This window comes from Micromesistius poutassou (assembly GCF_964030765.1).
Source record: "Micromesistius poutassou genome assembly, chromosome: 3".
NCBI classification, from domain to species: Eukaryota; Metazoa; Chordata; class Actinopteri; order Gadiformes; family Gadidae; genus Micromesistius; species Micromesistius poutassou.
Window position 1 is genome coordinate 3,975,837 of NC_140273.1, and position 25,852 is coordinate 4,001,688.

The 25,852-nt window shown below is 45.4% G+C and overlaps 1 protein-coding gene across 1 annotated transcript; it reads left to right on the plus strand.

Moving 5' to 3' along the window:
• The first annotated feature begins 755 nt into the window (after nucleotides 1-755).
• Nucleotides 756-25,852, plus strand: smc3 (structural maintenance of chromosomes 3). Its single transcript, XM_084465201.1, has 29 exons — nucleotides 756-896; nucleotides 1,643-1,718; nucleotides 1,967-2,005; nucleotides 2,101-2,168; nucleotides 2,549-2,620; nucleotides 3,302-3,381; nucleotides 3,486-3,564; nucleotides 4,360-4,477; nucleotides 4,648-4,823; nucleotides 5,368-5,448; nucleotides 5,823-5,987; nucleotides 7,898-8,019; nucleotides 8,557-8,770; nucleotides 9,204-9,307; nucleotides 10,035-10,134; nucleotides 11,071-11,231; nucleotides 11,528-11,669; nucleotides 12,039-12,189; nucleotides 12,827-12,979; nucleotides 15,506-15,657; nucleotides 16,025-16,183; nucleotides 18,834-18,941; nucleotides 19,244-19,352; nucleotides 20,045-20,292; nucleotides 21,838-22,050; nucleotides 22,516-22,707; nucleotides 23,110-23,287; nucleotides 23,686-23,792; nucleotides 24,508-25,852. The coding sequence occupies exons 1-29, from the start codon at nucleotides 882-884 to the stop codon at nucleotides 24,577-24,579; spliced, it is 3,654 nt and encodes a 1,217-aa protein (XP_084321327.1). The 5' UTR covers nucleotides 756-881; the 3' UTR covers nucleotides 24,580-25,852.

Sequence of the window (25,852 nt, forward strand, 5' to 3'; positions counted from 1 at the left end):
CTATATTTCCTCCCTTCTAAACTACACTGTAGTGCCGTAGTATGTTTATTAGAAAAGTTGGTTAAAATAACAATGAAAAAGGTGAAGCAACAGTGACACCTGCAGTGACCTTGTAGCTTGACGGCTAAGTAGTTACAAGTGGGTTTTGAATTAGATTATTATAAGTACAGGAAAGGGCAAATAGTAACAGTAATTGTAGTATTCGATTCTGTCTGTTTGCAGTGATTCTGATTGCTGATTTATACAAACGATAAACTCTAGCTGGGTAGTTTTTTTGTTTTTCTTTTTACCAAAGACGTTAACAGAACAACGGGCGTAGATAGAATATAATCCCATTTTCCCTTACACGTTAAACGATGATTTTAACCAATATGAACTAAATCTATACATCCCTAATTATGGACCGAAAACTTTCATCCGAATTATTGAGTCCGGACGTCTGGAGACAGTCACGTTTTTTTCCCTTTCCCTCGCCGGTACCTCTTGGCGCCCTGCGCTCTCCCTCACTGGGTCTGTACCAACTGGATTAATTACCTTACCTATTCTTCTTACATGTATTACATCAAACAAATAGGTAAAAACATATTAATAGAAATATAATAACATACATTGAGTTATTTATAAATGAGTTCGCTCAATTGCCATAACTTTACGATATTATTTGATCCACGTAGGATACACAAAGTGGTATATTCCACCTCATCCCGCCCCCGACGCCATTTTCCATGTTATTCTGCCTGACCCAAATAATTCCGTATTTTTAGGACGGCTATTACTGTTAATTGCGATCAATTTTGGGCAACTACATTTTCCCCCTTCTCCCTTTCGAGAAGAAGGGAGTTTATCTCCAAGTTGGAACAGGAGTTTCCGACCATACGACCATGTATATCAAACAGGTAAGCTAAAGCTAGCTGCAGACAGACTGTTAGCTCGGCTCATTGTATTGCTCGTTTTTCTTGCACTATTTCTGTATGGTTATACACACGTTTCTCCGTAACTGTATATCTCTTTAGATCTACGATTTAAGACAGCTCTCACATTGGTACACAAAAGTAGCATGCTTGTAGGGCTAAGCTAGGCTAACGGGTTAGCATCGCTTTGAACTGCCCGCCCCCTCTCGCGGGTTAGCTTGGTCCGATCGCGAGCGTTCAGAGTGGCCCTGGCAGTGCAAACAGGTGGATTGTTAGGGATATTTATTCACCGATACCTTCCCCACACCGATAATAAACGTGACATAAAGGGCACGAGGGATTGCCTACATGATTGTGTACGTAAAAAATAATGCATTAGCCGTCTAGCTTTCAACATTGTCCAAGCGTTCACGTTACTCTGAACAAGCCGACGTACTCAACGTGTGTGTGTGTGTGTGTGTGTGTGTGTGTGTGTGTGTGTGTGTGTGTGTGTGTGTGTGTGTGTGTGTTTCTGTCCATCCGACAGCACTGCACATTGACTCCATAATCATCCCACAAATTACTTCTTGACCCTAGTAGATCCATTGAGACAGACCCGTCATGTGTAGAGGAGACTTGAGTCTTCCTTCATGGTGTCTCAGGTGGAAACGGGGAAATATTTTGTCTGAGGGTCACATTAAGCCTCCACATTTCAAGCCTTGACCTTAATACCTGTTTGAATTGTTCTGCAGGTCATCATCCAGGGGTTCCGAAGTTACAGGGACCAAACGGTGGTAGATCCCTTCAGTCCCAAACATAATGTCATCGGTGAGTATATCTGGTTGTAAACAATGTTGTAATAAAGCTTTAGGACTACAATGACTCAAATCTCCATCGCAACTGTATTCTACACCAATGTATTGTCACTATTGTCTACCTCTTGGAGTTATCCTATGTCTATAACTGTATCATAGCCTCCAAATAGTTTATTGCCAATATGGAAATGCAAGGGAATGTTCTTATGCAAATGTCAAATGATTCTGCTTTTCTGAGTCGTCTCTTCTGTCTTTTAACAGTTGGGAGAAATGGATCCGGGAAAAGTAACTTCTTCTATGGTATGTATTAAGCCAAACATCAATGCATGATTTTTTTGTTTCATTGGCAATGTATCCATCATTAGCTAAGTGTTGTCTCCATTACTTCTCCATAGCTATTCAGTTTGTGCTCAGCGATGAATTCAGCCACCTTCGCCCAGAACAGCGATTGGCCCTGCTCCACGTAAGTACACAGTATTAAGCGTTCAATAGAGCTATTGTTCTGTTTATAGTACAATATTACACATTTGTTGTGCTGGCCGATATTAAATAAGACCTTTGTTGGCTTGCCTTTCATAATGTTTGTTAATAGTTGTCAATGTTGGTTTGGTTTGGCATGGAAGTGAGGGGATATTTGGCCTTTTTAGCATTCAAAAACAACAAACAATACAATACATTAAATAACAACAATAAATAAAAAAAACATATTTTTATACATTGTTGTTAACATAGTCTACAATGATCCATCTTTATCTATAGATCCATCTCATTATAGTTTCTAAGTTGAATTTGAAGATTTAATCACCATGTTAAAGAAAACAATGTATGTTCTCTTCACTCTAGGAGGGTACCGGTCCTCGCGTCATCTCTGCTTTTGTCGAGATTATTTTTGACAACTCGGACAATCGGCTACCGGTAAATATATCTCGCATTATTAAAAAAATATGTATATCTGTTAAATTCATAAATGTCAAGCCCCTATACAATTCTAAAAAGTGGTACATTTAAATTGCATAAGGGTTACTTTTTATGTGGGGCTCTGTGGAGGTAAACCAAATTATTTCACACTTGTGTTAGTGATTACATTTAATCCTGTTTATGCTGTGCTTATTATGTTGTGGTGGGTCTTAATGTTTTGGGGGGCCCTTATGTTGCACAAGAGCCGTCTTTCCTTGCCGCCAGAATCAAGCTGCCTGATCGCAGTTTCTGGTCCACAATACTTAGTTGTAGCCTAATGGATTGTTGATCATTTGTGTGTCCACAACACACAAATGGTGCGGTGTGTAGAATTGAGTGGCATCTAGTGAACAGACAAATGAAATATAAAATCATTTTTTGGCAGTTAAGTTTCACATCGATAGGCTAGCAATTTACCGTTGGCTTTTAAAAAACGTTAAAAGCTCTATATTTCGTTTTGGTTTTCAACAGGTGTTTGAGTCAGTAAACACCTCTGCATAGTTCTTACATAACGGAAGTGATGGCAGGATGTTTGTACACTGCTTATAATCACGCTATCTACTGTGGGGTCTGATGTAATCACCTAACCCCGGGAGGCTTTTTCCTCCTGTTGATGATTGGTCCCTCTGCTCTGGACAGATTGACAAAGAAGAAGTCTCCCTCCGTCGAGTCATCGGCGCCAAAAAGGACCAGTACTTTCTGGATAAAAAGATGGTCACGTAAGTTCTGCTGGCTGCTGGGAAAAACGCTGTATCTTTAATGAGGGGAAATTACCGGCCCTGAGTCCATGTAGTTAACCATGTGACATGTGTGGCCGTTGCAGTAAGAATGATGTCATGAACCTCCTGGAGAGTGCCGGCTTCTCCCGTAGTAACCCCTACTACATCGTCAAGCAAGGAAAGGTGAGAGGCGAAATGGCACCCCTGCCGCTAAATCTCTTAAAAGGGCCCCTGTTTTATCCCCAGGTGCAAGTGTGATTTTCCATGACAAGCCATTTTGAAAATCTGCCCTTCACTGGGCTGTGACACAAATGGGACAAATGGGAGAGGGATGCTAGATAGATCAGTCTACCAGCCTACACAGTGGATTGTAGTGAAAGTTGCTTATCTATCCATATACATTATAGTGACATCACTATTGATGTCACTAAGGCACAGGAATAATTCGATTTTCAAATGGCTAATTACACCCACACCTGGTGGCATAATCCGGGCCCTTCAACAACTTAAAGTTGAGTGCTCAAAGCAGCGCTCAACTATTGTTATTCTTAGGCTTTATTCTTTCTTTCTTTCTTGTTCTCTAAAAAGGGTAGGGTCTTTGGGACCCTACTCCTTCCAAAAATGTTCACCTAGAGACTCATTAAGCTTTTAAAAGGTTTATTAGCTTGGAATCGCATGCTACTATTGAAATGTTTTAAATATTTTAAACTTTTTAAGATTGATTCAACCATTTCAAACTTACCTGCATGTTTACATTGTTTACTCCCTTTAGACTTTTGAACTCGATTTGATTTAAGCCATTCAACATTTCTTTACGACTTAATCTATGTGGCTATATTAAAACATATTTTCAACCTCGCTTTGCATTACAGCATGCATTTTCTTCAGGAAATGCATTTACTAGTTGTCTCTGTCGATGGACAGAAATGACGGTAGCCATTATCATGGGTTAACCTATTATCTGTGTGCTGCACGTAGATCAACCAAATGGCCACAGCTCCTGACTCTCAGCGCCTGAAGCTGCTCCGAGAGGTGGCTGGGACCAGAGTTTACGACGAACGCAAAGAGGAGAGCATCTCGCTCATGAAGGAGACGGGTAAGACCAATTCACCATGATCGATGGCCAACGCCATGGTTAATTTTGACATGAATACATGACGCGTGGACATGTATTGAAAGTTAAACAAGCAATTACAGCTCCTTATAATGTACAGCTGGTACTAGCAATGTCGATCAACTATAATGAGTCTGTGGGTGTGTGTTCAGAGGGAAAGCGAGAGAAGATTAATGAGCTGCTGAAGTACATTGAGGAGCGCCTGCACACCCTGGAGGACGAGAAGGAGGAGCTGGCTCAGTACCAGAAGTGGGACAAGATGAGGAGAGCCCTGGAGTACACCATCTACAACCAGGAGCTCAACGAGACTCGGGCCAAACTAGACGAGGTAAATATGGGGGAGTGTGGTCTCAGAAGCTGGCAGGGTATTTATAGTCAGTAGGGGTTTAACAAAGCATCATGACAAGGATCATCGCAATGGTCACGATATCTATCACAATGTCGCAACATTTTATGATTTTTGTCATGAAAAGTCACGATACGCAACGTGAACCTTTTTTCATTTAAATTGTATTTTTTACAAGAGGTCATAATGAACTCAGTTTTTGAGTTATTTTGTTGTGAAGGCATACATATGGTTTACATACGGTCACATAATACATTGCATATAAAAACAAGTAATTATGCACATGTATTTGAAAACGTGCTACTTTAATGAAACTATTATTGCATGATAATGTAAACGGTAGTGTTGGAAGTTACCTTTTTTATTAGTTTTTTTTACTAGGCTGTAATATTGGCAGCAGTCAACAGTTGAGTGATAATCGAGTCATTTCATAGTAGTGATGGTATTATGATTAAATTAAAAATGTTTTGAGAATGAGATAGTCAATGTGATTTATTTGTGTTCATCTCCTGGTGTGTTCCTTCAGTTGTCCAGCAAGAGGGAGACGTGTGGAGACAAATCTAGACAGCTGCGTGACGCCCAGCAGGACGCACGGGACAAAGTTGAGGTAAGGAACGATGCAACCTCTTCCCACTTCCTTCAAGACTGACATTTTCTTTGCACATTTCTTTTTTCTTTTTGCCCTTATTGATTAATTTTTTTATTTATATTCCTTTAACTAAGTTTTTGCTGTCATGTCCAAAGAATTTCCTTGTTCAGAATGACCCTGGGTTACACTGTGCACACCATAAACAGCCTTCCTCCTTTCCAGGCACTGCACAGCCTTCCACAAAGCCACAGTAAAGTGTGCCCTTTAGCTCTTCAGCACAAACCACCTTATGTCTAAGCATTCCATGTCTGCATCCACAAAGCAACAGTACCGGGTGACCTAACCTCATCGTCCCCGCCTGATCATTGGCGTTTTGTTTGTTTTGACCGTAGGAGACAGAGCGAGTGGTGCGCGAGCTCAAGTCCAAGATCTCCGCCATGAGGGAGGAGCGGGAGCAGCTGGGGGCAGAGCGCCAGGAGCAGATCAAGCAGAGGACCAAGCTGGAGCTGAAGACCAAGGACCTGCAGGACGAGGCAGCAGGCAACAGCGAACAGAGGGTACGGGAGCCTCCGTCTGCGTCACTAGGACACACGTGACGCTGCTCTGGCGACGCCCCAGCTTCTCCTCTTTCACTCCCTCGTTACGTTCGGTTCGCTCTCCTTTTGGAGAGGGTTCTTGTTCTTGTGCACTTGGCCTTATTGAGTTGAATTTAGATAATGTTCTCTCAAACCTTGTATAACAACATAATTATTGAGACCATCCCTGTGATATATTTGCAACTCATTTTCACCAAATTACAGGTTGAATGCTCATGTTGAAATAGTGCTCCTCTCCTTGCATTATGCTGGCTGATTGCAGAGTTGGCATGACGCATCCTCCATATGGTGTGTGTGTGTGTGTGTGTGTGTGTGTGTGTGTGTGTGTGTGTGTGTGTGTGTGTGTGTGTGTGTGTGTGTGTGTGTGTGTGTGTGTGTGTGTGTGTGTGTGTGTGTGTGTGTGTGTGTGTGTGAGAGCATAGTTCTGTGGGTGTGTGTGTGAGAATGGGGGTGTGTATGTGTGAGAGCATGGTTGTGCGGGGGTTTGTAGAAGCAGGATGAATCGTACATCATTATGGTTTACTGGCTCTGCCTGTATGTGGACTGTGCTGAGTGGCACGCGTGCTGAATGTTGAGCTGAGGCCCACCTAGGCAGTGCTGACGTGGGGAGGCGGGGGTCTCTAAGAGCAGGGCAATGGACAATGAGGGCAGACATGCGTCATAGTATTTCTACCAAAGCTCATGTCATGGTGGATGGTGAATGAAGCTGAACAGTGGTTATTAAGGATAAAACGTAGGGTTGTTGCCGCCGTCTGGGCTTATGACTCCGCTCTGCCAGCATCTTAAAACTCACCCTGCTGGGATAATGGGCAACTCTGTAAAATAATGACTTTCTGTGAAATGTACCTGCAGGGCAAAATCACAGGACTGACTTTGACCATGTATGTCCAACCTTTCATAAAATATTATTGTACAGGATATACATTTGGAGATGTATCAAAATTAGAGCCCGGCAGATACTGGATTTTAGGGCAGATGCCGTTATTGGGGAGTAAAGAATATATATATTTCGGTCATAATCAAAATATATAAATATCAGCCTTTGTTCTTGATACATGTTTAAATATATATCATGGTATTCTGGGGGTGGTGCAGTTTCTTGGGGTTTGCTGCTCACCCTGCAGCAATGCTTCAGGCCAAAGCAACATCATATTAAAACCCAGAGCTAAAGGAACCAATTATCTGAATGGGGAGGAGCTACTTACCTTCACACAGAACATGATGTAAAACTGTTAGTGTTGGGAGCTTTTACACAGGTGTGCTCTGCTTAGAGTTTCAACCACCAGAGTAGATGATTCATAAAGAGGTGATAATGTTAATAAATCCAAACTTGTTATATTGGCAAACTCATACGCCGATATATCAGCCAGTATTTGCCGATAAAATTGGCCAGCCGATATATCGGTCGGGCTCTAACAAAATATATTGTCGGTAGATGAGTTGAGACGCACTCAACATGATTACAATTAAATATAGAAGTGAATAATTTTTGTGAAGACGTGATTGGACCTGCGCCTTATTATTATGGAGAAACATTTTGGAAGCGTTTTGGTATAGTTTGCTAATTTACCAAAATGTCTCCTCCTATTCCTTTTTTCCTCTCGAATTATCCCATATCCCCATTCTCCACCATTGTCTATTAACGTAACGTAGTTGTCTATCATATTTTACTGTTAAATCTAACCACAAAGCTCATTGGAATCGACAAACTATTTATGTGAGTTATTTAATGTATGCTACAATATTAACCATTCAGTTCCATGAACCAATAGCTTCTAACCATAGAAAGGAAATAATTTTCCATGCCTCACGAAAAACCTTGCATGAGTTTACCTCTGACCAACCATCCCTGGCTCATCTCTTTCCTCCAGAAACGTCTGCTGAAGGAACGCCAGAAGCTCCTGGAGAAGATCGAGGAGAAGCAAAAGGAGCTGCAGGAGACGGAGCCCAAGTTCAACATGGTGAAGGAGAAGGAGGAGCGGGGCATCGCCAGGTAGCAATGACTCACCCACACCCCCGAGCGACTAGTGCCAGATGAGTCATGCAGAGCCCACTTGGAATGAATAACCTGGGAGTGAGCGAGACCGGAGAGATGTCAACAGGCATGCAGTGTTGTGCTGCACAGCAGTCCTGCTGCAGCCCTAAATGGCTGCAAAATGGTGTCCACGCTTCAAATGCATGGCAACAATACAAATACACCTAATGGCCGTCCTGATTTCTGTAAATATACAACATTATGGGTAAACATTGCTACAGAGCCTGATGTCCACAAGAGAAAAGGTCTCTTTAAACATTGGCAAATGGATCTGTAATTGGATCTGCAAAGATTGGCACAGCAGCATGCTATTAAACAGTAAATGGCCTTGGATTTATATAGTGCTTTTATCTAACCTGTCACTGCTTATTTCAGTAAATGACTGAACCACACACATACAGGCCTAACACAAAGACAATGGACACGTTGGCATTAAAATGGTCTTTGCACCCAACCTGCTCTCAGCCTCCATTGACATGGTCTCCTTCCCCCCAGACTGGCCCAGGCAACGCAGGAGAGGACAGACCTGTACGCCAAGCAGGGCCGTGGCAGCCAGTTCACCTCCAAGGAGGAGAGGGACAAGTGGATCAAGAAGGAGCTCAAGTCCCTTGACCAGGCGATCAACGACAAGAAGAGGCAGATCACGGCCATCCACAAAGACCTAGAGGACACGGAGACCAACAAGGAGAAGAATCTGGAGCAGTACAACGTCAGTAGTGATTCATATAAACACTCATTATCCTACTTAGACTCCCCTCCTCACTCTGAAATAGATCAAAGATTAAAAGGTTTTGAATATGACTATGACTACAGTTTGGATGTGCGAGTTGGGATTTGAAGAATAAACAACCCCAAAAAAACACCCCCTCTCCCGTTTCACCGCCACTGAAAAGTATTGCTCACAAGCACCTGTAGTGGAGTTGCAAATTATAGCTATTACATCTTATACACAGCCCAAGAATTACACAACACATAAACCATGATATCCTAGCAAAAGCAAATGTTAAAAACAAGCATTTTTTCAGATTAAAAAATGTACTGCCACACAATGTGTTTTGTATGTCACTGTTAAAATGGGTTCACCCTTACAAGCAGAAGAACCAGCAGACTCAAATTGTGCATGTCTGATCATGCGTCTGCAGAAACTCGATCAAGATCTCAACGAGGTGAAGACCCGCGTGGAGGAACTGGACAAGAAGTACTACGAAGTGAAGAACAAGAAGGATGAACTGCAGAGCGAAAGAAAGTAAGCCTTTGCTTTTTCTCCTTACCGTTCCTCCTCCCAGGAGTCTGCCTTATCAAACGTCCCTTTCCCCAATGTACGTCAGTCCATTCAGATGAGTCAGCCAGCCCAATAGCATTACGATGAAAGGTTCCTCTGTCCCATTTCTTAAAGTCATGTACTGTCTAGGCCTGGAAACCTTTTGTCCTATTGTGGAGCACAGACTTTAATGTGCATGTCCCCATGCCTTCCTTCAGCGGCTTGAGCACATTGCCTGAAGCTAGGATGCGTTTTAGAGTTCCTGTTCTGTTAGGTCTGTGTGGGGCGGTATGGTTGAAGAGGATTTAGTTGTAACGGAGAGGGATAAAGCAATGGTGGGGATGACACAGCGGGCAACCTGTAAAGATGGATACACAAATCATTCAGACTTGATGTTTAGGTTCTGGGTACAGGGCACTGATACAGTACTGTACTGTAATAGATAAGATACTTGCAAGAATATATTAAAAAAGAAAAAATACCAGGTGCAGCACTGGTGCATATACCGTAATTTATGCGCAGTAGCACGCACAGTTTTTTAAAATCATACCTGATGAATTCAAAATGTAATCATCCAATATTCAGCACTGTATTTTTCTTTGCACATGCATTTGCTCCAATGATGCATGTTCCCAGGACTCCCTAGCGCTTGTGCTAGGATGGCTTGTGCTGACATACGTTTACCAGTGTGTGACCGTGTGCTCCTCTCCAGCTACCTGTGGCGTGAGGAGAACGCAGAGCAGCAGGCCCTGGCGGCCAAGCGTGAGGATCTGGAGAAGAAGCAGCAGCTCCTCAGAGCCGCTACTGGCAAGGTCTGTCTGCGTCTGGGGGCTCCGTTACATAACGTCTGCTTTCATAACCCGTCTACATGCATAGCTGCCATTTCCAAAATGCATGTCATTATTCTTGGTAATTGTACCGTGGCTACAACGGCAGTAAGGGTGGGAGGATTCATATCGGAAGACTGAAATCCCCGACCCAGTCTCATCGCTCAGGTTGACAGAATAACGAAAATAGGGATTTCCACATGCTCTCATTTCCCTATGCGATATAACTTGTTTATCCTTGTTTCTATCATTTACATAAATAGAACTGTAGTCTATCTGGAGGACATGTTACCGAGATGAATCGAGCCCCAGGGAAGAGTGTGCCTGAGTGCCGGCTAGGTAGAATCACCTCGGTTTGTGACTCGATGAGTGTACACGGCCAGCGGTCTGAAGATGAATATCAAATGGAGTCACTCATCTGTCTCCACCACTCCACCTCCTCTAGCTAGTCAGATTTACATATCCGTTTACATATGAGTCACCCTTCTCTCTGCCACGTCGTCCAGCCACCGCTCCTCCTGGGGAGACATCAATCAAATATCACTTCTGAATTACGTTGGGGAGAGATGAAAGGACGCCGTTTGGAGCTTACCGGACATTGATGTTTAGCATTTCATTTCACTCTGTGACGCGGCCTATCTGACTCATACTCTGTTCTAGTGAGAGTCCACTGGGGGCTATGCTGCACAATACGATAAGACTAGTGTTGCTCGGAAATGTCTGTCCAGCCATTTTGTCATTTGTGTGCCCTGAATCGATGTAGAAGAAATCTCTTCCACTGACAACTCTGTTCAGCCACTCGTATAGGAAAAGCATATTAGCAGATGCTAAGATATGGTTCACCTTGATCAGTAGTAAGTCTGGTTAATGATTTTATAAGATTTTTGTATTGATCCTCTGTGGTCCTCCCCTCCTCTCCAGGCCATCCTGAACGGCATCGACAGCATCAATAAGGTTCTTGAGCACTTCCGTCGCAAGGGCATCAACCAGCACGTGATCAACGGTTACCATGGCATCGTCATGAACAATTTTGAGTGTGAGCCAGCCTTCTACACCTGTGTTGAGGTCACTGCTGGTACCAGGCAAGTTTTTTTGTTATTGTCTGCACCACCACCGGAACACAACACACATTGGCCCTAGTTTAAACTCTGCCCTGATGACAGAATGGAAACTAATATATCCTCAAGATTCATTCATAATATATCAAATTGGAACAACAGAAACACACCATTCAAAACCTGCTACGTATATTTGGTGTGTATCCTTTATTCAAGGTATGGTTTCGGACAATCTTTAATGTCAACGGTTCCTGACTTCATCTCTATAGCAGTGGGTGACTCTGGCTAATCCAAGCATCCCCCATTCCCATGTGTTCCAGGTTGTTCTACCACATTGTGGAGACGGATGAGGTGAGCACCAAGATCCTGATGGAGTTCAACAAGATGAACCTGCCGGGCGAGGTCACGTTCCTGCCCCTCACCAAGCTGGACGTCAGGGACACCGCCTACCCAGAGACCAACGTAAGGAGCAGAGAGAGAGAGAGAGAGAGAGAGAGAGAGAGAGAGAGAGAGAGAGAGAGAGAGAGAGAGAGAGAGAGAGAGAGAGAGAGAGAGAGAGAGAGAGAGAGAGAGAGAGAGAGAGAGAGAGAGAGAGAGAGAGAGAGAGAGAGAGAGAGAGAGAGAGAGAGAGAGAGAGAGAGAGAGAGAGAGATACAAGGTGTACCAACCTGATTATTACAGACCCAGGTTAGCACACTAGTGTTTTGAGCCACTAGTGAGCTGTCTGAACTGTGATTTTGGGTGGGAGTTAGTGAGTGGATATTTGCATAGTTTCTCCTCGAGGAACGTCCAGGAGAATGACTTCATAACCGTCCTTTGTTCCGTTACTAGGACGCCATCCCTATGATCAGCAAGCTGCGCTACAGCACCCCCTTTGACAAGGCCTTCAAGCACGTGTTTGGAAAGACCCTGATCTGCCGCAGCATGGAGGTCTCCACCCAGCTGGCCAGGGCCTTCACCATGGACTGCATCACTCTGGAGGGTAAGCAGCGGGCCTCCATGGTGGAAAAACTTTTACACTTACATTGACATTCAGGGATTTTAGCAGACGCGTTTATCCAAAGCGACTGTCAATACATTTGTCAGAAGAGCGAGAAAAGACAATATATCCCTGTCGGTACAGTAAGGAAGTGCCAAGCACCAACAATTTCTAAGTGCAAGGACATACAACATACAATAGGGGTGGGAGGGGGTGGCTATGCAGAGTCTAGGTGAACTCTGAACAAGTGAGTATTGAGTCTCTTGCAGAAGCTGGTGAGCGACTCTGCGGACATCAGCAGGGAGCTCATTCAGAAAAACAATGGGTTTTAACCCTTCGCTTTTCATTACTAAATCAATTAATCGTTTAGCCATAACCTTTTTCTGAAACGGAGCAAACGCTCGTCATGTCACCCGCGGCCAAGTTAATGTTTCCATCTCTGAGAAAAGAGAGGACATTTTAAGCAGGAATTCACGCAGCAGTAGCCACGACCTTTCCCTAATTGAATCCACTAATGGATTAATGGAATCAATTTTTTGGCGTTCATTTGGACCACATTTCGCTTAATTTGGCTCCTCATCTCATCGATCCATGGAACTCCCCCTCCGTCTCTAACGAGTGCCTCCTGTGCCTCTCCCAGGCGACCAGGTGAGCCACCGCGGGGCTCTGACAGGCGGCTACTACGACACCAGGAAGTCCCGCCTGGAGCTGCAGAAGGACATGAGGAAGGCGGAGGAGGAGCTGGGCGAGCTGGAGGCCAAGCTGAACGAGAACCTGCGCAGGAACATTGAACATATCCTTTCACTGTCCATTCCTGTCCATTGCAGAAATATACGTAATCAAATCGTAACCCTTCTAAAATCGTACTCCAACTCGCGCTAATTAGTAAATCCCTGTAGAATGTCTCTGTAACAAGACAGGAAACAAGGTGTACCTGTGCCCTTTCAGTTTTTGGTTTTCAGCCCAGGCTCTTTGCCGTCTCCCCCCAGAAGTTCTGCTTCAATAAAGTAGGACTGCTGTATCAGAGATTACTCCAATTGATACACTATTTAACATTGGTAGTTCCACTTGGTAGGGAAGCAGGGCTTTGATGAGATTATATTGTCATGGTAACAAGGAGAAGAAAATAAACAAAAAAAAAAACGCGACCCTAACAGCATTCGAACCGCAAGGGATTTCTCTGTGATGCAAATCACGATGGCGTGTCTAAAGATGAGAAGTCAAACGCAACCCGTCTTGTTTATACTGCGTCCTCGCCCCCCGGCCAGTGTGCAGCACTGATATCATTGAGGTTAGTGAACGGGGGCAGGCGCACGATGATTACTACGTGATGCTTTGCAAAAGGTCACCTCCGTGACTCAGCGGTTGAGGCACCGGCCGCGGGCGGGCTGCGGCTGGGGAGCGGCCTCCGCAGGATTGTATTTGGAGACCGCTTCCGACTGTGCATTCTTATCAAATGTTGCGCACACCTGTTTGTACGCTGACGCTCACAGCCGTCGTGACAGGTGGTTGGCCGGCCAGTGGGCGCACCTGGTGATGACTGGATGTTGTGTGGGCAGGATGAGAACTGACAGCTGGCTCCCTGTGACAAAGGTCCTTCAGTGATGTAGCCGGTGAGTCAGAGCGCAGATCCATCGGAAAATGCAGCGAGCGTGTGTGTGCGCGCCTTACCTTTCGGCTTTAGATAACACTGTTGGGGAGACCGATGCACCAGTCGGTTGCTGGTTCCCATAAGGCTGGAAAAATTGACACAAGGTGCTTTTGTTTCGGATCTGATTAGTCTTATCTGTGTCCAAAACAATGGACAAATGTTCCATTTATGCATGGGTTGTTGAATCTGTGCCTAGAGAAACACAGGGAAAGTCTGTTGCATTTGTATGGATCTTTCACACAAGTACTACGTCGTTAACGCTTTGGTTTTCTTTGAAATGCTGTTTTTGTGCAATTGCTCCATTACAACTTGTTCGAGTGGGAATCATCTTTGTTTACCTTTCTCATCAAGTGGTTGTCCGAGAAAAGAGGTTCCTTAAAAAATATATGATCTGTTTAATCCAGGGAATTCAGCCAATAGCCTTTTCATCTCCCCTGGCTGCTCCACCCCATCAAGTACATTCCTGTCACCACTTGCATCATCGAATCAATACAACCGCTGATTAATTGATTGAATAGTGTATCTTGAGCCCTGCTAAATCTCCAAAGCTCGGCTGAGCAGTCCAGTCCACCTTTTCATTTGTCCCAAGGAATCAATAAGCCTGCATGTGAGATCCGCCTAATTGGTGCATGCAGCTCTCCCTAATGTCTTAATGTCATAACGTTGACAGAGGGAGTCAAATCACATTATCCCCGTGCTGATTTACTATTGATTCTTCCTGTAAACAACCATTAATCATCATTAATCCCAATTGCATGGCTGCCGAGAATTTCCCTCGTAGTTCACTGCCGTAACACGCTGACATGATGCCACTACGGGTTCCCTGGCCACTGGTGATGTCTCAGTTAAATGGTAAATACCAGGCTCCCATACACGCCATGTAAAGGTGCTGTAGTCGAGATTAAGAGCTATTATTTGAATGTAATTAGTGAGAAATGGCAAAGCCATCTGTCAGCTATTAGTGACTGAAATTAGCTCTGAATTCCAGTCGAATGTGCATAACACTGTATGAGCCAATTTAGATTGCAGAACGGCTCTCAAACCCAGCTCATAACTGACCAATCAGGGCAACTTCTGTCTGATTGGTTTGGGGAATCCACCTGGCCTGTTAATCACATGTGAGTGAAATGCTATACTTCTCAATGATGGAGAAATGTAGTGAGGGAGGGGACATTTTTTGGGTTGTTTACTTTCCATATCTTGCTCTTTCCTGCTCTCACTCTCTCTTCACAACTCTCAAATCTTACCCAAAGCTGCTTTAATTCAAAATTAGCATGATGTGTCAAAAAGAAATGAGTAAATATTCTGAAACTGGATGGATGATAATTGTGATAATGGATAGGAGGGGAAAAGCGTTATTGTTGCATCTTCTGGAAAGGTTAGTAATGGCGACAATGTTAGTAATAGATTTTAAATTAAGTTCAGGCAGGGTGATTAATGCCCACCGAAATAAAACACTGCTAATGGTGTCCAATGATTCATACTGCAGTTGCTTTCAAGTTCAACACTCACTACCAGGTATTAAGCTCATAGTGAACAAGCCGTTTCATCAGCAGCCTCAGCACTGCTTTTCGCAGGCAAAGCACTTTGTCAACCCAATAGGTCGTTAGGAAATAGATCCTCCAGCTCATCCCTCAGCCATCTAGCCTCCTTAACGTCCTTCTGCACGTATCAACAACGAGATCGACCAGCTGATGAACCAGATGCAGCAGATCGAGACCCAGCAGAGGAAGTTCAAGGCGTCCCGGGACAGCATCCTGTCAGAGATGAAGATGCTCAAGGAGAAGAGGCAACAGTCCGAGAAGACCTACATGCCCAAGGTAAAGCGACACACCGCTTCGCTGATGGTCCCGGTGGGTAGGGAGTGTAGCGATCAGAAGATGCATACAGTGGTGTGGACCGTATTGAATGCGTAGCTAATTATCATAGCAAGGTTCTTTGGGTAAGGAAGGTTTAGGCAATATGAAGTCACAACACTGAAAATTGCCCCTTTGGAACGAATAGTGTTTTGAATCTATATCATCACATGTTCACAAAAGAAATACTGTTAAACTAGTAAAAGTAATAATTAATAAAAAAAATTATAATTATTATTAAATGTGTATGCTCTGCAAAGTTGTTCATGGTTAAAATACAACCCTGGAGCCGCTCTCTAACCCTCTCCTCCCTGGCGATGTCCCCTGGCAGCAACGCAGTCTCCAGAGTCTGGAGGCCAGCCTGCATGCCATGGAGTCCACCCGGGAGTCACTGAAGGCCGAGCTGGGCACAGACCTGCTCTCCCAGCTCACCCTGGAGGACCAGCGGCGTGTGGACGACCTGAACGACGAGATCCGACAGCTCCAGCAGGTAGGCATGGGGGAGAGAGGACCCACCACCTAAGCCCGTTCTTGTCTGTCTTGTCCCTGCACATATTTACTCTACACAGCCATCTGCACAGTGCTACCCCCACATGTCATATACCGTAAAACTTAAATTTATAAGCAGAGTCCCAATTAATAAGCAGAGTCCCCTTGGTGGGCCATTCACGTCATGTCGGTAATTAGTAAACGTAATTACCGCCTTCTGAGTGGGAGAAAGCCACCCTTTGTTGTTTTTTTCTGCCAATGTCTATATTACCTTGCACGTTTATCAGCGGAATTACAGTATCCGGCTTGCCTACGAAGAATGAATCCTCCAAAGCCTTTTATATTATTTGATGAATAATTTACTTTGAAATGGAGTCATCAGCCTCATTATTCCACTTGGCGTTTGGCAAGAGCTTTGTGATGTCCCAACTTCAAGCTGGGTGTTGATAAGGATCAAAGCTAAAAGAAACCCGGGCTCTAAAATGAAGTTTAATGGCATGTCTCTTGTAATATTTGGAGCAACCAATGCAAAACAAGGGCTGTAGCTGCAGTGCTGTGCATCAGCTTTGTGATGGCGTCTGCTGCCCCCTATAGGTGTCAATGGGGTACTGCAGGGCAGCTGCTCTCCTCCCACACCGTTGAGTCTTATTTTCCAACACGAAGGCCCCTCTCCCCATGATATGCTATTTACATCTTCAAACTGACCCTCCTGCCCACTCTATCGCTCCAAACCGTCATGGCTACTTTCTTTGTATTTATTTGCGGCACTCTAAAATGCCTACATTACCATCTCATGTACACAGAGAAGTAAAGGGCAGACTAAAGATAGAGGCATGGCTGGTGGCCTGGTCTGTGCGTGGGATCTCCCCAGTGCAGCCCTCCCGACCCTCCTCTCTCTCTCGTTTCTCCTCTGCTCGGTTACTCCCCCGCAAGTCCTCCACAGGCAAACCTTATGCAACTGTCCTCCTTTGACACAGTGCTATGGATGCCTCGTGCTGCAGTATTGGTAAACACAGGTCCTTCTACACCGACCGCTTACACGTGTGTATGTGTGTGTGTGTGTGGTGTGTAAATTAGTGAGCCACATTGAACTACTGGTTTCCCCAGGCCATTGAAAGGAAGCGCTCGTCCCTCTCATCGGTTCTCATTCTCCTCGACCTGTCCGCAGCATTTGACACGGTGAACCACCAGATCCTTCTTGCCGAACTTGGCCTTGCTAAATCGGCCCTATCCTGGTTCACATCTTACCTGTTGAATCGCACCTATCAGGTCACATGGAATGGCTCCCTGTCCAAACCTTGCACACTTGACACTCGTGTCCCTCAAGGCTCTGTATTGGGGCCTATTCTGTTCTCCCTCTATACCAGATCTCTAGGCTCTGTAATTACATCAGTTTTTCATATCACTGCTATGCCGATGACACCCAGCTATTCCTCTCATTCCCCTCCTCTGACAAAGCCCTGATTGCAATGTGCATATCTGAATGTCTGGCAGACGTCAGCACTTGGACGACTGCCCATCACCTGAGCTTAACCTTAACCTCAACAAGACTGAGCTCCTCCTAATACCGGGAGAGAGAGAGAGATTGCCCTCACTTGGACTTACTGGTCACTGTCGAGAACATCACTGTATCTCCGTCTCCAACTGCCAGAAACCTTGGTGTGGTACTAGACAACCAGTTATGTTGCACCGCCAACATCACCGCAGTGGCCCGATCCTGCAGATTTGCACTACATCCGCAGGATACGGCCCTTCCTCACAAGGGAAGCAGCTCAGCTTCTAGTCCAAGCGCTGGTCATCTCCCGCCTGGACTACTGCAACTCGCTCCTAGCTGGTCTCCCGGTCTCTGCTATTAAACCTTTGCAGCGTATCCAAAACGCGGCAGCGCGCCTCTTGTTCAACCTACCTAAATTCTCCCACGTGACTCCCCTCTTCTGCCACCTCCACTGGCTCCCTGTAGTAGCCCGCATCAGATTCAAGATGATGGTACTGGCATACAAGGCAGTCGATGGAACTGCCCCTGCCTACCTCCAAGCCTTGGTCAAACCACACACCCCAGCTCGATCCCTCCACTCAACTACCTCAGTTGGACGTCTGGTACCACCATCGCTAAGAGCAACCAAAGGTCGATCAGCTAAATCACAACTCTTCTCTATCTTGGAACCACAGTGGTGGAACGAGCTCCCTGCTGATGTCAGGACCGCAGAGTCGCTCACCAGCTCCCGACTCACAAACGACTAAAAACCCACCTGTTCAGAGTTCACCTAGACTCTACATAGCCATTCAGTCCCTTATTTGTCTGTTGCACTATTGTTTGTTGTACTTCCTGGCACTTTATGAATGCACTTAATGCAGGTTGTATTCATTCATTGTACATAATTGTGTAGCATGTACGTAATTGTGTTGTGTATGCATGTTGTGTAGCATGTACTTAGTTGTAGCATCTGCAGTAGCTAGCTATCACTGCTGTATACAGGGAATGGGGTTAGCCTGGCCATTGTTAGTACTTGCACTTGGTTCTATGAATGTCTTTACTGTACCGACGGCGATATATTGCTTCACTTCTTATGACAAATATACTTATTGTAAGTCGCTTTGGATAAAAGCGTCTGCAAAATGCCCTAAATGTAAATGTGCGTTTGTGACTACAGGACAACAGGCAGCTGCTCAATGAGAGGATTAAGCTGGAGGGCATCATGACCAGGGTGGAGACCTACCTCAACGAGAACTTGAGGAAACGTCTGGACCAAGTGGAGCAGGTATGGAGGGGATACACATCATCATCATGTGCCCTCAGACATCGCACTTGTTACCTACACTCTGGTATAAGTAAATATCATTTAGATATCATTTGAATAATTAGACATTTTCATTATTTTGTAAAAATATTCATTATAAAAAATGTGATGCCTTAAATGGAAATCCCATGAAGAGTCTTTCAAAGATAGATCCTTCTCTAGCTATGTGTGACTCTGACGCCTGCACCATGGGACTGTACACTGCTGTCTTCTTAAGTCTGTACCTTCTGCTTCTCTAATGTCGCCTTTGTGTCTCGCCACAGGAGCTGAACGAGCTGCGTGAAACCGAGGGAGGGACGGTCCTCACAGCCACCACCTCTGAGCTGGACGGCATTAACAAACGTGTCAAAGACACCCTGGCCCGGTCCGAAGGTGGGTGCGGACACCGCTCACACGCCCACCCACCGTGTAGTCATGCAGGAGAGGGGTTTGTTCGTCCAAAGTGACTGAGTAGAGCGCAGGGACCGGAAGTGATGGAATAGCTCAGGTTCAAGGATACCTCAGGATCGACGCAGGCCAGGCAGCAGCCTTTATAAGGCCAGATTTATCATCTGCGTCAGCATCCACACGGAGAGCCACGCGCTTGGATCACACGCCCCTTCTGCCAGCCCAGACCTGCGTGTACGCAGCGGGGATGCACAAGTTGTGATTCCCACTCCGAACCCATGTCATTTTAAAACCAAAATAGACGTTTTGCTTTTCATCTTCCTATTTTTTATCTCCCCCCCCCCCCCCCGTTTCTGGCATTTTAATTAAATGCCAGAAACGACTTGCAAACTCAAACTGAAAAATTGTAACTGTAGCCAGACTCAACTCACATTCTGTTTATCTTTAGTATGGATTCTCAAAAGCACTGAAAGTGCATGTCTCAATGTCTGCATTTCTCTTTTCTATTCTCGACTCTATTAACAACATTATCTCATAGTTAATAATCATGTCAGTTTCAGCTTTTCAACGCTTTATTTGTAATGTCAAGTAAAACGTAGCTCCACTTCCATGATAAATTCAGACCTTTCTTTCTACATGCCTCTTGCTAACCCAACCCCATCTGACTCCCAACGCAGATCTGGATGGTTTGGTGGACAAGAACGAGGTGGAGATCAAGGACCACCTGAAGAACATGGACCGCTGGAAGAACATCGAGAAGGAGCAGAACGACGCCATCAACCACGACACCAAGGAGCTGGAGAAGATGACCAACCGGCAGGGCATGCTGCTGAAGAAGAAGGAGGAGTGCATGAAGAAGATCCGGGAGCTGGGCTCGCTGCCCCAGGAAGCCTTCGAGAAGTACCAGACCCTCACACTCAAACAGGTGCTCACGCTCACTCACTCACAGACTCACTCAAACAAGTGTTCATACTCACTAATTCACAGACTCCCTCACACTCAAACATATGCTCACGCTTGCTCAATCACTCACAAACTCACTCACAATCAAACAGGTGTTCATACTCACTAATTCACAGACTCCCTCGCACTCAAATAGATGCTCACTCGCGCACAAACTCACTCTCACTCAAACAGATGCTAACGCTCACTCACTCACTCACAGACTTACTCTCACTCTAGACCCCTATTCTAATCTTGAGTGAGAGATGTGCCTTTCTCTTTTCCTGACACATTGGCATACTGCAAATTGCATAATTCTAACTAGTGCCACGGCTGAAATTTTGAATTTGTTTTTAGGTGATGAAACATTTCTGTGGCTGATCATATTCGTGTCTTGGTTGGCTGGTTTTGATTTCACACTGAGATAAATGAACACAATATTCATAATCCAAAGGAGGGGTTGATATTTACATAACGCCATTCACCGTCTCAGTCAGATATAGTTCACTGTCTCTGATCTCCTCAGCGAGGTACCGCCAGCAGACGGTGGCGGGGTAGACAAAGTGTGGCTCTTTTGTGTCTGAGTGTGTGGGTGCCCACATGTCTGTCTCCGTCTGTGAAGTGTGAAAGTTTGGCCCTGAATCTCCCATCTTCTGTCATCTCCATCCTTCAGCAGGGCTATAAATAGCCTGCCGGTTTCCAATAAACACTCGAAACTCAGTCGAGTCTCTCTGTGCACGACAATGCCACTGCCAGGCGTGGGCAGTGACGGGGGGGCGGGCGGTGATTGCAAAGTGGATCCGGGGTGGAAACATAATCAACACCACTTGTAACCGCGCTCACCCACCGCTATTCACTAATGTAAAACGGTGCCTCGCATTTTTAGTGCCTTTTTAAAAGTATCGCACCTAGGCCAAACCCAGCCAGTTTTAGCTCGTAACTCAATCTCCAGATATGAATAGAACAATAAATGGCTCTTTTGAAATGTGGTTTGATATTTATAATGGGGCATAATGTTTCACAGCTGGCTTTCGCAGTGTAATGGCCATGTTACTGCCGTTATCGTTGTCTGGTCCTGTAGGGGATGATGGGAGAGCTAGTGGGTGGCAGGCTATTGTTGATGCCGGTTCAGGAATATGTTTCTACTGTTTTTAGATAAGATCTGGATGATTGACAAAAGCAGTTTAGTTATATAGATGCAAATCCTTGCCCGTACTATTAACATTAAAGGATTATCTCTTATCTCTTATATCTATTATCTCTATTTTGTATAGTCAAATTAACCAATTTAAAAACAGACAGTATGATATTTGATGAAAGGACATTTGATGAAAGCTCTCTTGACGATCTCATTTGATGAATACGATGGACCATTCATACTTTGGATGTACTATGGCTGTATTCGTCATTTGTAAAACATCGACAATCTCTGAATTTCTGCTGCTGCTTCAATGTGAGGCCCGCCTTTTTCCCAATTCAACACATGTTACTAAACCCAACCATTGTTCCCCCCCCTCTCCCCCTGCAGTTGTTCCGGAAGCTGGAGCAGTGCAACACAGAGCTGAAGAAGTACAGCCACGTCAACAAAAAGGCCCTGGACCAGTTCGTCAACTTCTCGGAGCAGAAGGAGAAGCTGATTAAACGCCAGGAGGAGCTCGACCGGGGCCACAAGTCCATCATGGAGCTCATGAACGTCCTGGAGCTGCGCAAATACGAGGCCATCCAGCTCACCTTCAAGCAGGTAGGCCGCTGCTCCCGCCAGACTGTCCTCGCCTCCCCCCACCGCCCTGGCAGCCACCACCAAGGAGTCCGTCCAACCCCCAGTATCACTATTCACCAGGACCCCTTCCCTATGTTCCAGTTGGGAGACGGCCTGCTCCATTTGTTGGCCTTCCTCGTCTTTCATGATTGAGTCATTTTACGAAATGCTTTTACTCCGAAATCAGAAAGACTGAGAGAGGTTAGACATTTTAACAGTTGCGTCACAGCACAAAAATAGGTGCACTAACGAAACAACGGTAGTGCACATTTGATTTGTTACTTCTGCTGTCCCTGGTCCCTCACCGCAAAGCAAAACAGTTAAAGATCGAGGGACACTTAAACAAACCATCTAGTATTGTTCACAAGCCCCCCGCCCCACCCCCGTCTCTGTAACGTTAACACCCTCTCCTCATGTCCCCCGATGCCCTCCATCCCTCCCACCCAGGTGTCCAAGAACTTCAGCGAGGTGTTCCAGAAGCTGGTGCCGGGGGGCAAGGCCACCCTGGTGATGAAGAAAGGCGACGCCGAGGGCAGCCAGTCCCAGGACGAGAGCGAGGGCGGGGCCGACGGCGAGAAGGGCTCTGGCTCCCAGAGCAGTGTGCCCTCCGTGGACCACTTCACCGGTGTCGGCATCAGGGTAGGCGTGGCCCCTCGTCTTTTGTTGCCACGGCAACCAATCTTTTTTTTTTATATCTTTTTTTTTGGGGGGGATGGGTATACAGCAATCAACAAACTGTACACAGAATGTCTGTATATCCCTTCCCTCCACCAACATAGACACATGCATACATACATGCCTATCTGCATACATAGGCCTACATGCATGCACATATACAACACACTCAGTTTATAAACAAAAATAATAAATAACAAAAAACAAACAATAATAACAATACTGTATTGAGTCGACGGCGCTCCTCCACACTGAAGGTTCCTCGTGGGACACTGAGTTGATGGGGTGGCAGTCACAGAGTGTATGACCTTCGCCCGGTCCCCTCGCCGTGTCTGTCTGACCGTGTGTGCTGGCGGCGGCGTGCAGGTGTCCTTCACAGGGAAGCAGGGCGAGATGAGGGAGATGCAGCAGCTGTCCGGAGGGCAGAAGTCCCTGGTAGCCCTGGCCCTCATCTTCGCCATCCAGAAGTGTGACCCCGCCCCCTTCTACCTGTTTGATGAGATCGACCAGGCACTGGACGCCCAGCACAGGAAGGCTGTCTCAGGTGAGGAGGGCTCGATGTGGGGAACCAGCCACGCACACCCACCACCGTGTGTAGCACAGATATACTGATGTGTTCACTTCATTCTTAACACCTGTGACACCATGCAAGCAGCATGACAAAGACCTAGATTCACACCCACAAACGTGTATAACATACAGGCATAACACGGGTGACATCATGCAAGGAGCGAGACGAAGGCCAGGCTCTAAAAATACAAAAAAGATATATGTGATAATGCACCTAGCTCCTCTGTTGTTTTAGGTATTAGTTGCAAGTGTGGATAATATCTCTTTAGATTGGCGTCCTTTTTCTTAACGGAGGTAGTGAATCGTTTAGTGTTGTGTCGAAGTCTGAGTGATTACGGATGTTAACCTATGATTTGGTTGTTCGGTGTTCAGACATGATCGTGGAGCTGGCCGGCCACGCCCAGTTCATCACCACCACCTTCAGACCGGAGCTGCTGGAGTCGGCAGACAAGTTCTATGGTGTCAAGTTCAGAAACAAGGTGAGATTCCCCCACTCAAACCCACCAGCACCACCTCTGGTCACACACGGAAGATCCTCCGTGTGTCATATTTATTCAACGTTTTACTTGATAATTCACGGCATTCCATTTATTATTTCGATACAATAGGCCAATTGAAAATTTGCCTAAACGATATAACATCGACATGACATTCAGGGCATTTAGCAGGCGCTTTTATCCAAAACGACTTATTGTCAGAAGAATGGTGAGTGTCGAGATGCCCATGAGCAAGGCACCTAACCCTAACTGCTCCCGACGAGCTGGCTGTTGCCTTGAATGGCTGACATGCTGTTGTTTGTGAACATATGTATGAATTGGTGAATGTTGGGCGATATTTTAAAGCACTTTGAGTTGCCAATGGTTATAAAAGCACTGGTTAAATGCAGCGCATTAACATTTACATTTAGCCACAATAAGTACATTTGCCAGAAGAAAGAGAAACAACGATATATCGCTGTCACAGTAAGGAAGTTCATAGAAACAAGTGCTAGGCACTTGCAATTGCAATGTTACACCATTCCCTGTATATCTCAAAGATAGCTTGGATAAGACGCTCCACAATGCTGAGTACATTTTTTAAGTGGCAGTATGTAATTGACCATTCACCGTTCATTACGACCGGGCAGTTGAAGGTCTCTGTCCCTGGTCGATTCTCCATGTGTGTGTGTGTGTTCACTGCGCGTGTCTTTCCCAGGTGAGTCACATCGACGTCATCTCGGCGGAGCAGGCCAAAGACTTTGTGGAGGACGACACCACCCACGGCTAACCGGACCACCTTATCCTGGACCTGTGTTACCTGGCAACCCCCCCCCCCCACCACCCACCCCATCCACTCAGCCTCGCCCCGGGGAGCCCTGTACGACACGGCATGTACCTCCCAGAATCCCAGTCCAAACACCCACTCAGCCCATTAGCCACACTCCAGGGCGCCGTGCCATTGGTCACCACAGGACACCGGGGGCGGGGCTCCGCGGGGAGGGGGGGGATTCTAATTGGCTAACGATGCAGTATTGACGGACTGTCTCCACACCACTGAGAAGGGACGCGTTTGAGATTGGAGAAAATAACAAGCTTTTATTCACACACACACACACACACACACACACACACACACACACACACACACACACACACACACACACACACACACACACACACACACACACACTAGACCGCATCAAATAGTAAAGTGTATCTATTCTCTCGTGGTGGACATCTGTCCATGTGTAGAGTTGTACAAAATATTTAGCACAAGAACCATCAGAGCCCACTGTACGCCGCAACCATTCCCTCGTCTTTTCTAACCGCCCTGTTGAACTTCCCCTCCCCAGTCCCCAGTTTTATAGCAGACTTTTGGTATGCCCGTGTTTCAAGAGAGAGTGCCAGAGTAGAGTCCCCTCTTGGCTTGTTTTTTAGATTCCATTTTTTTTAATCCCTGGCTGTGCATATGCGTCATCGTTTCCCCGCTGGATCAGAATGTATTGGTGCTTCTTCCGGTCGGAACGGATACACGTTGGGACATTTTAAAGCGCATCGGTAAAGGTGGTCGTTTTCAAAGCAAGACCTCCCATTAACTACTTTGTTTTTTGTTCCCTCGAGGTTCCTGATATGTATAAGGTTTTTATATTTTGTAATGCTATGTTAATGTGTGCGTGTCATTACCTGCCATATAGTAGATATGTTATGCTGTTTTTTTTTCTTATTTTTGTTTGTGTCGGGGTGGATCCCATTCAAGGTCACGTCGGTTAAGAAGAGTTCAGTTTCAAAGCACTATCCAGTTTGGCTTGTTTGTTAAATGCTCATCGAATTGAAAATAAATCTGTACATTACCTTGATTGTGAAGCAGAAGTTAAGATCTGTAATTTTACTGCAATTCTGAGATTGTGACGTTGGAACGGACGTTGGTGACTGGATATAAAAATGAAATGTATTTTGTAACCAGGTTTTAGTTTTCACAATGCTTTTGTTCAACTTTGCATTTGGTTCTTGTTACAAAATTAGAAAAAAAAAATAAAACAAACTAAAAAGTTAATAATCCA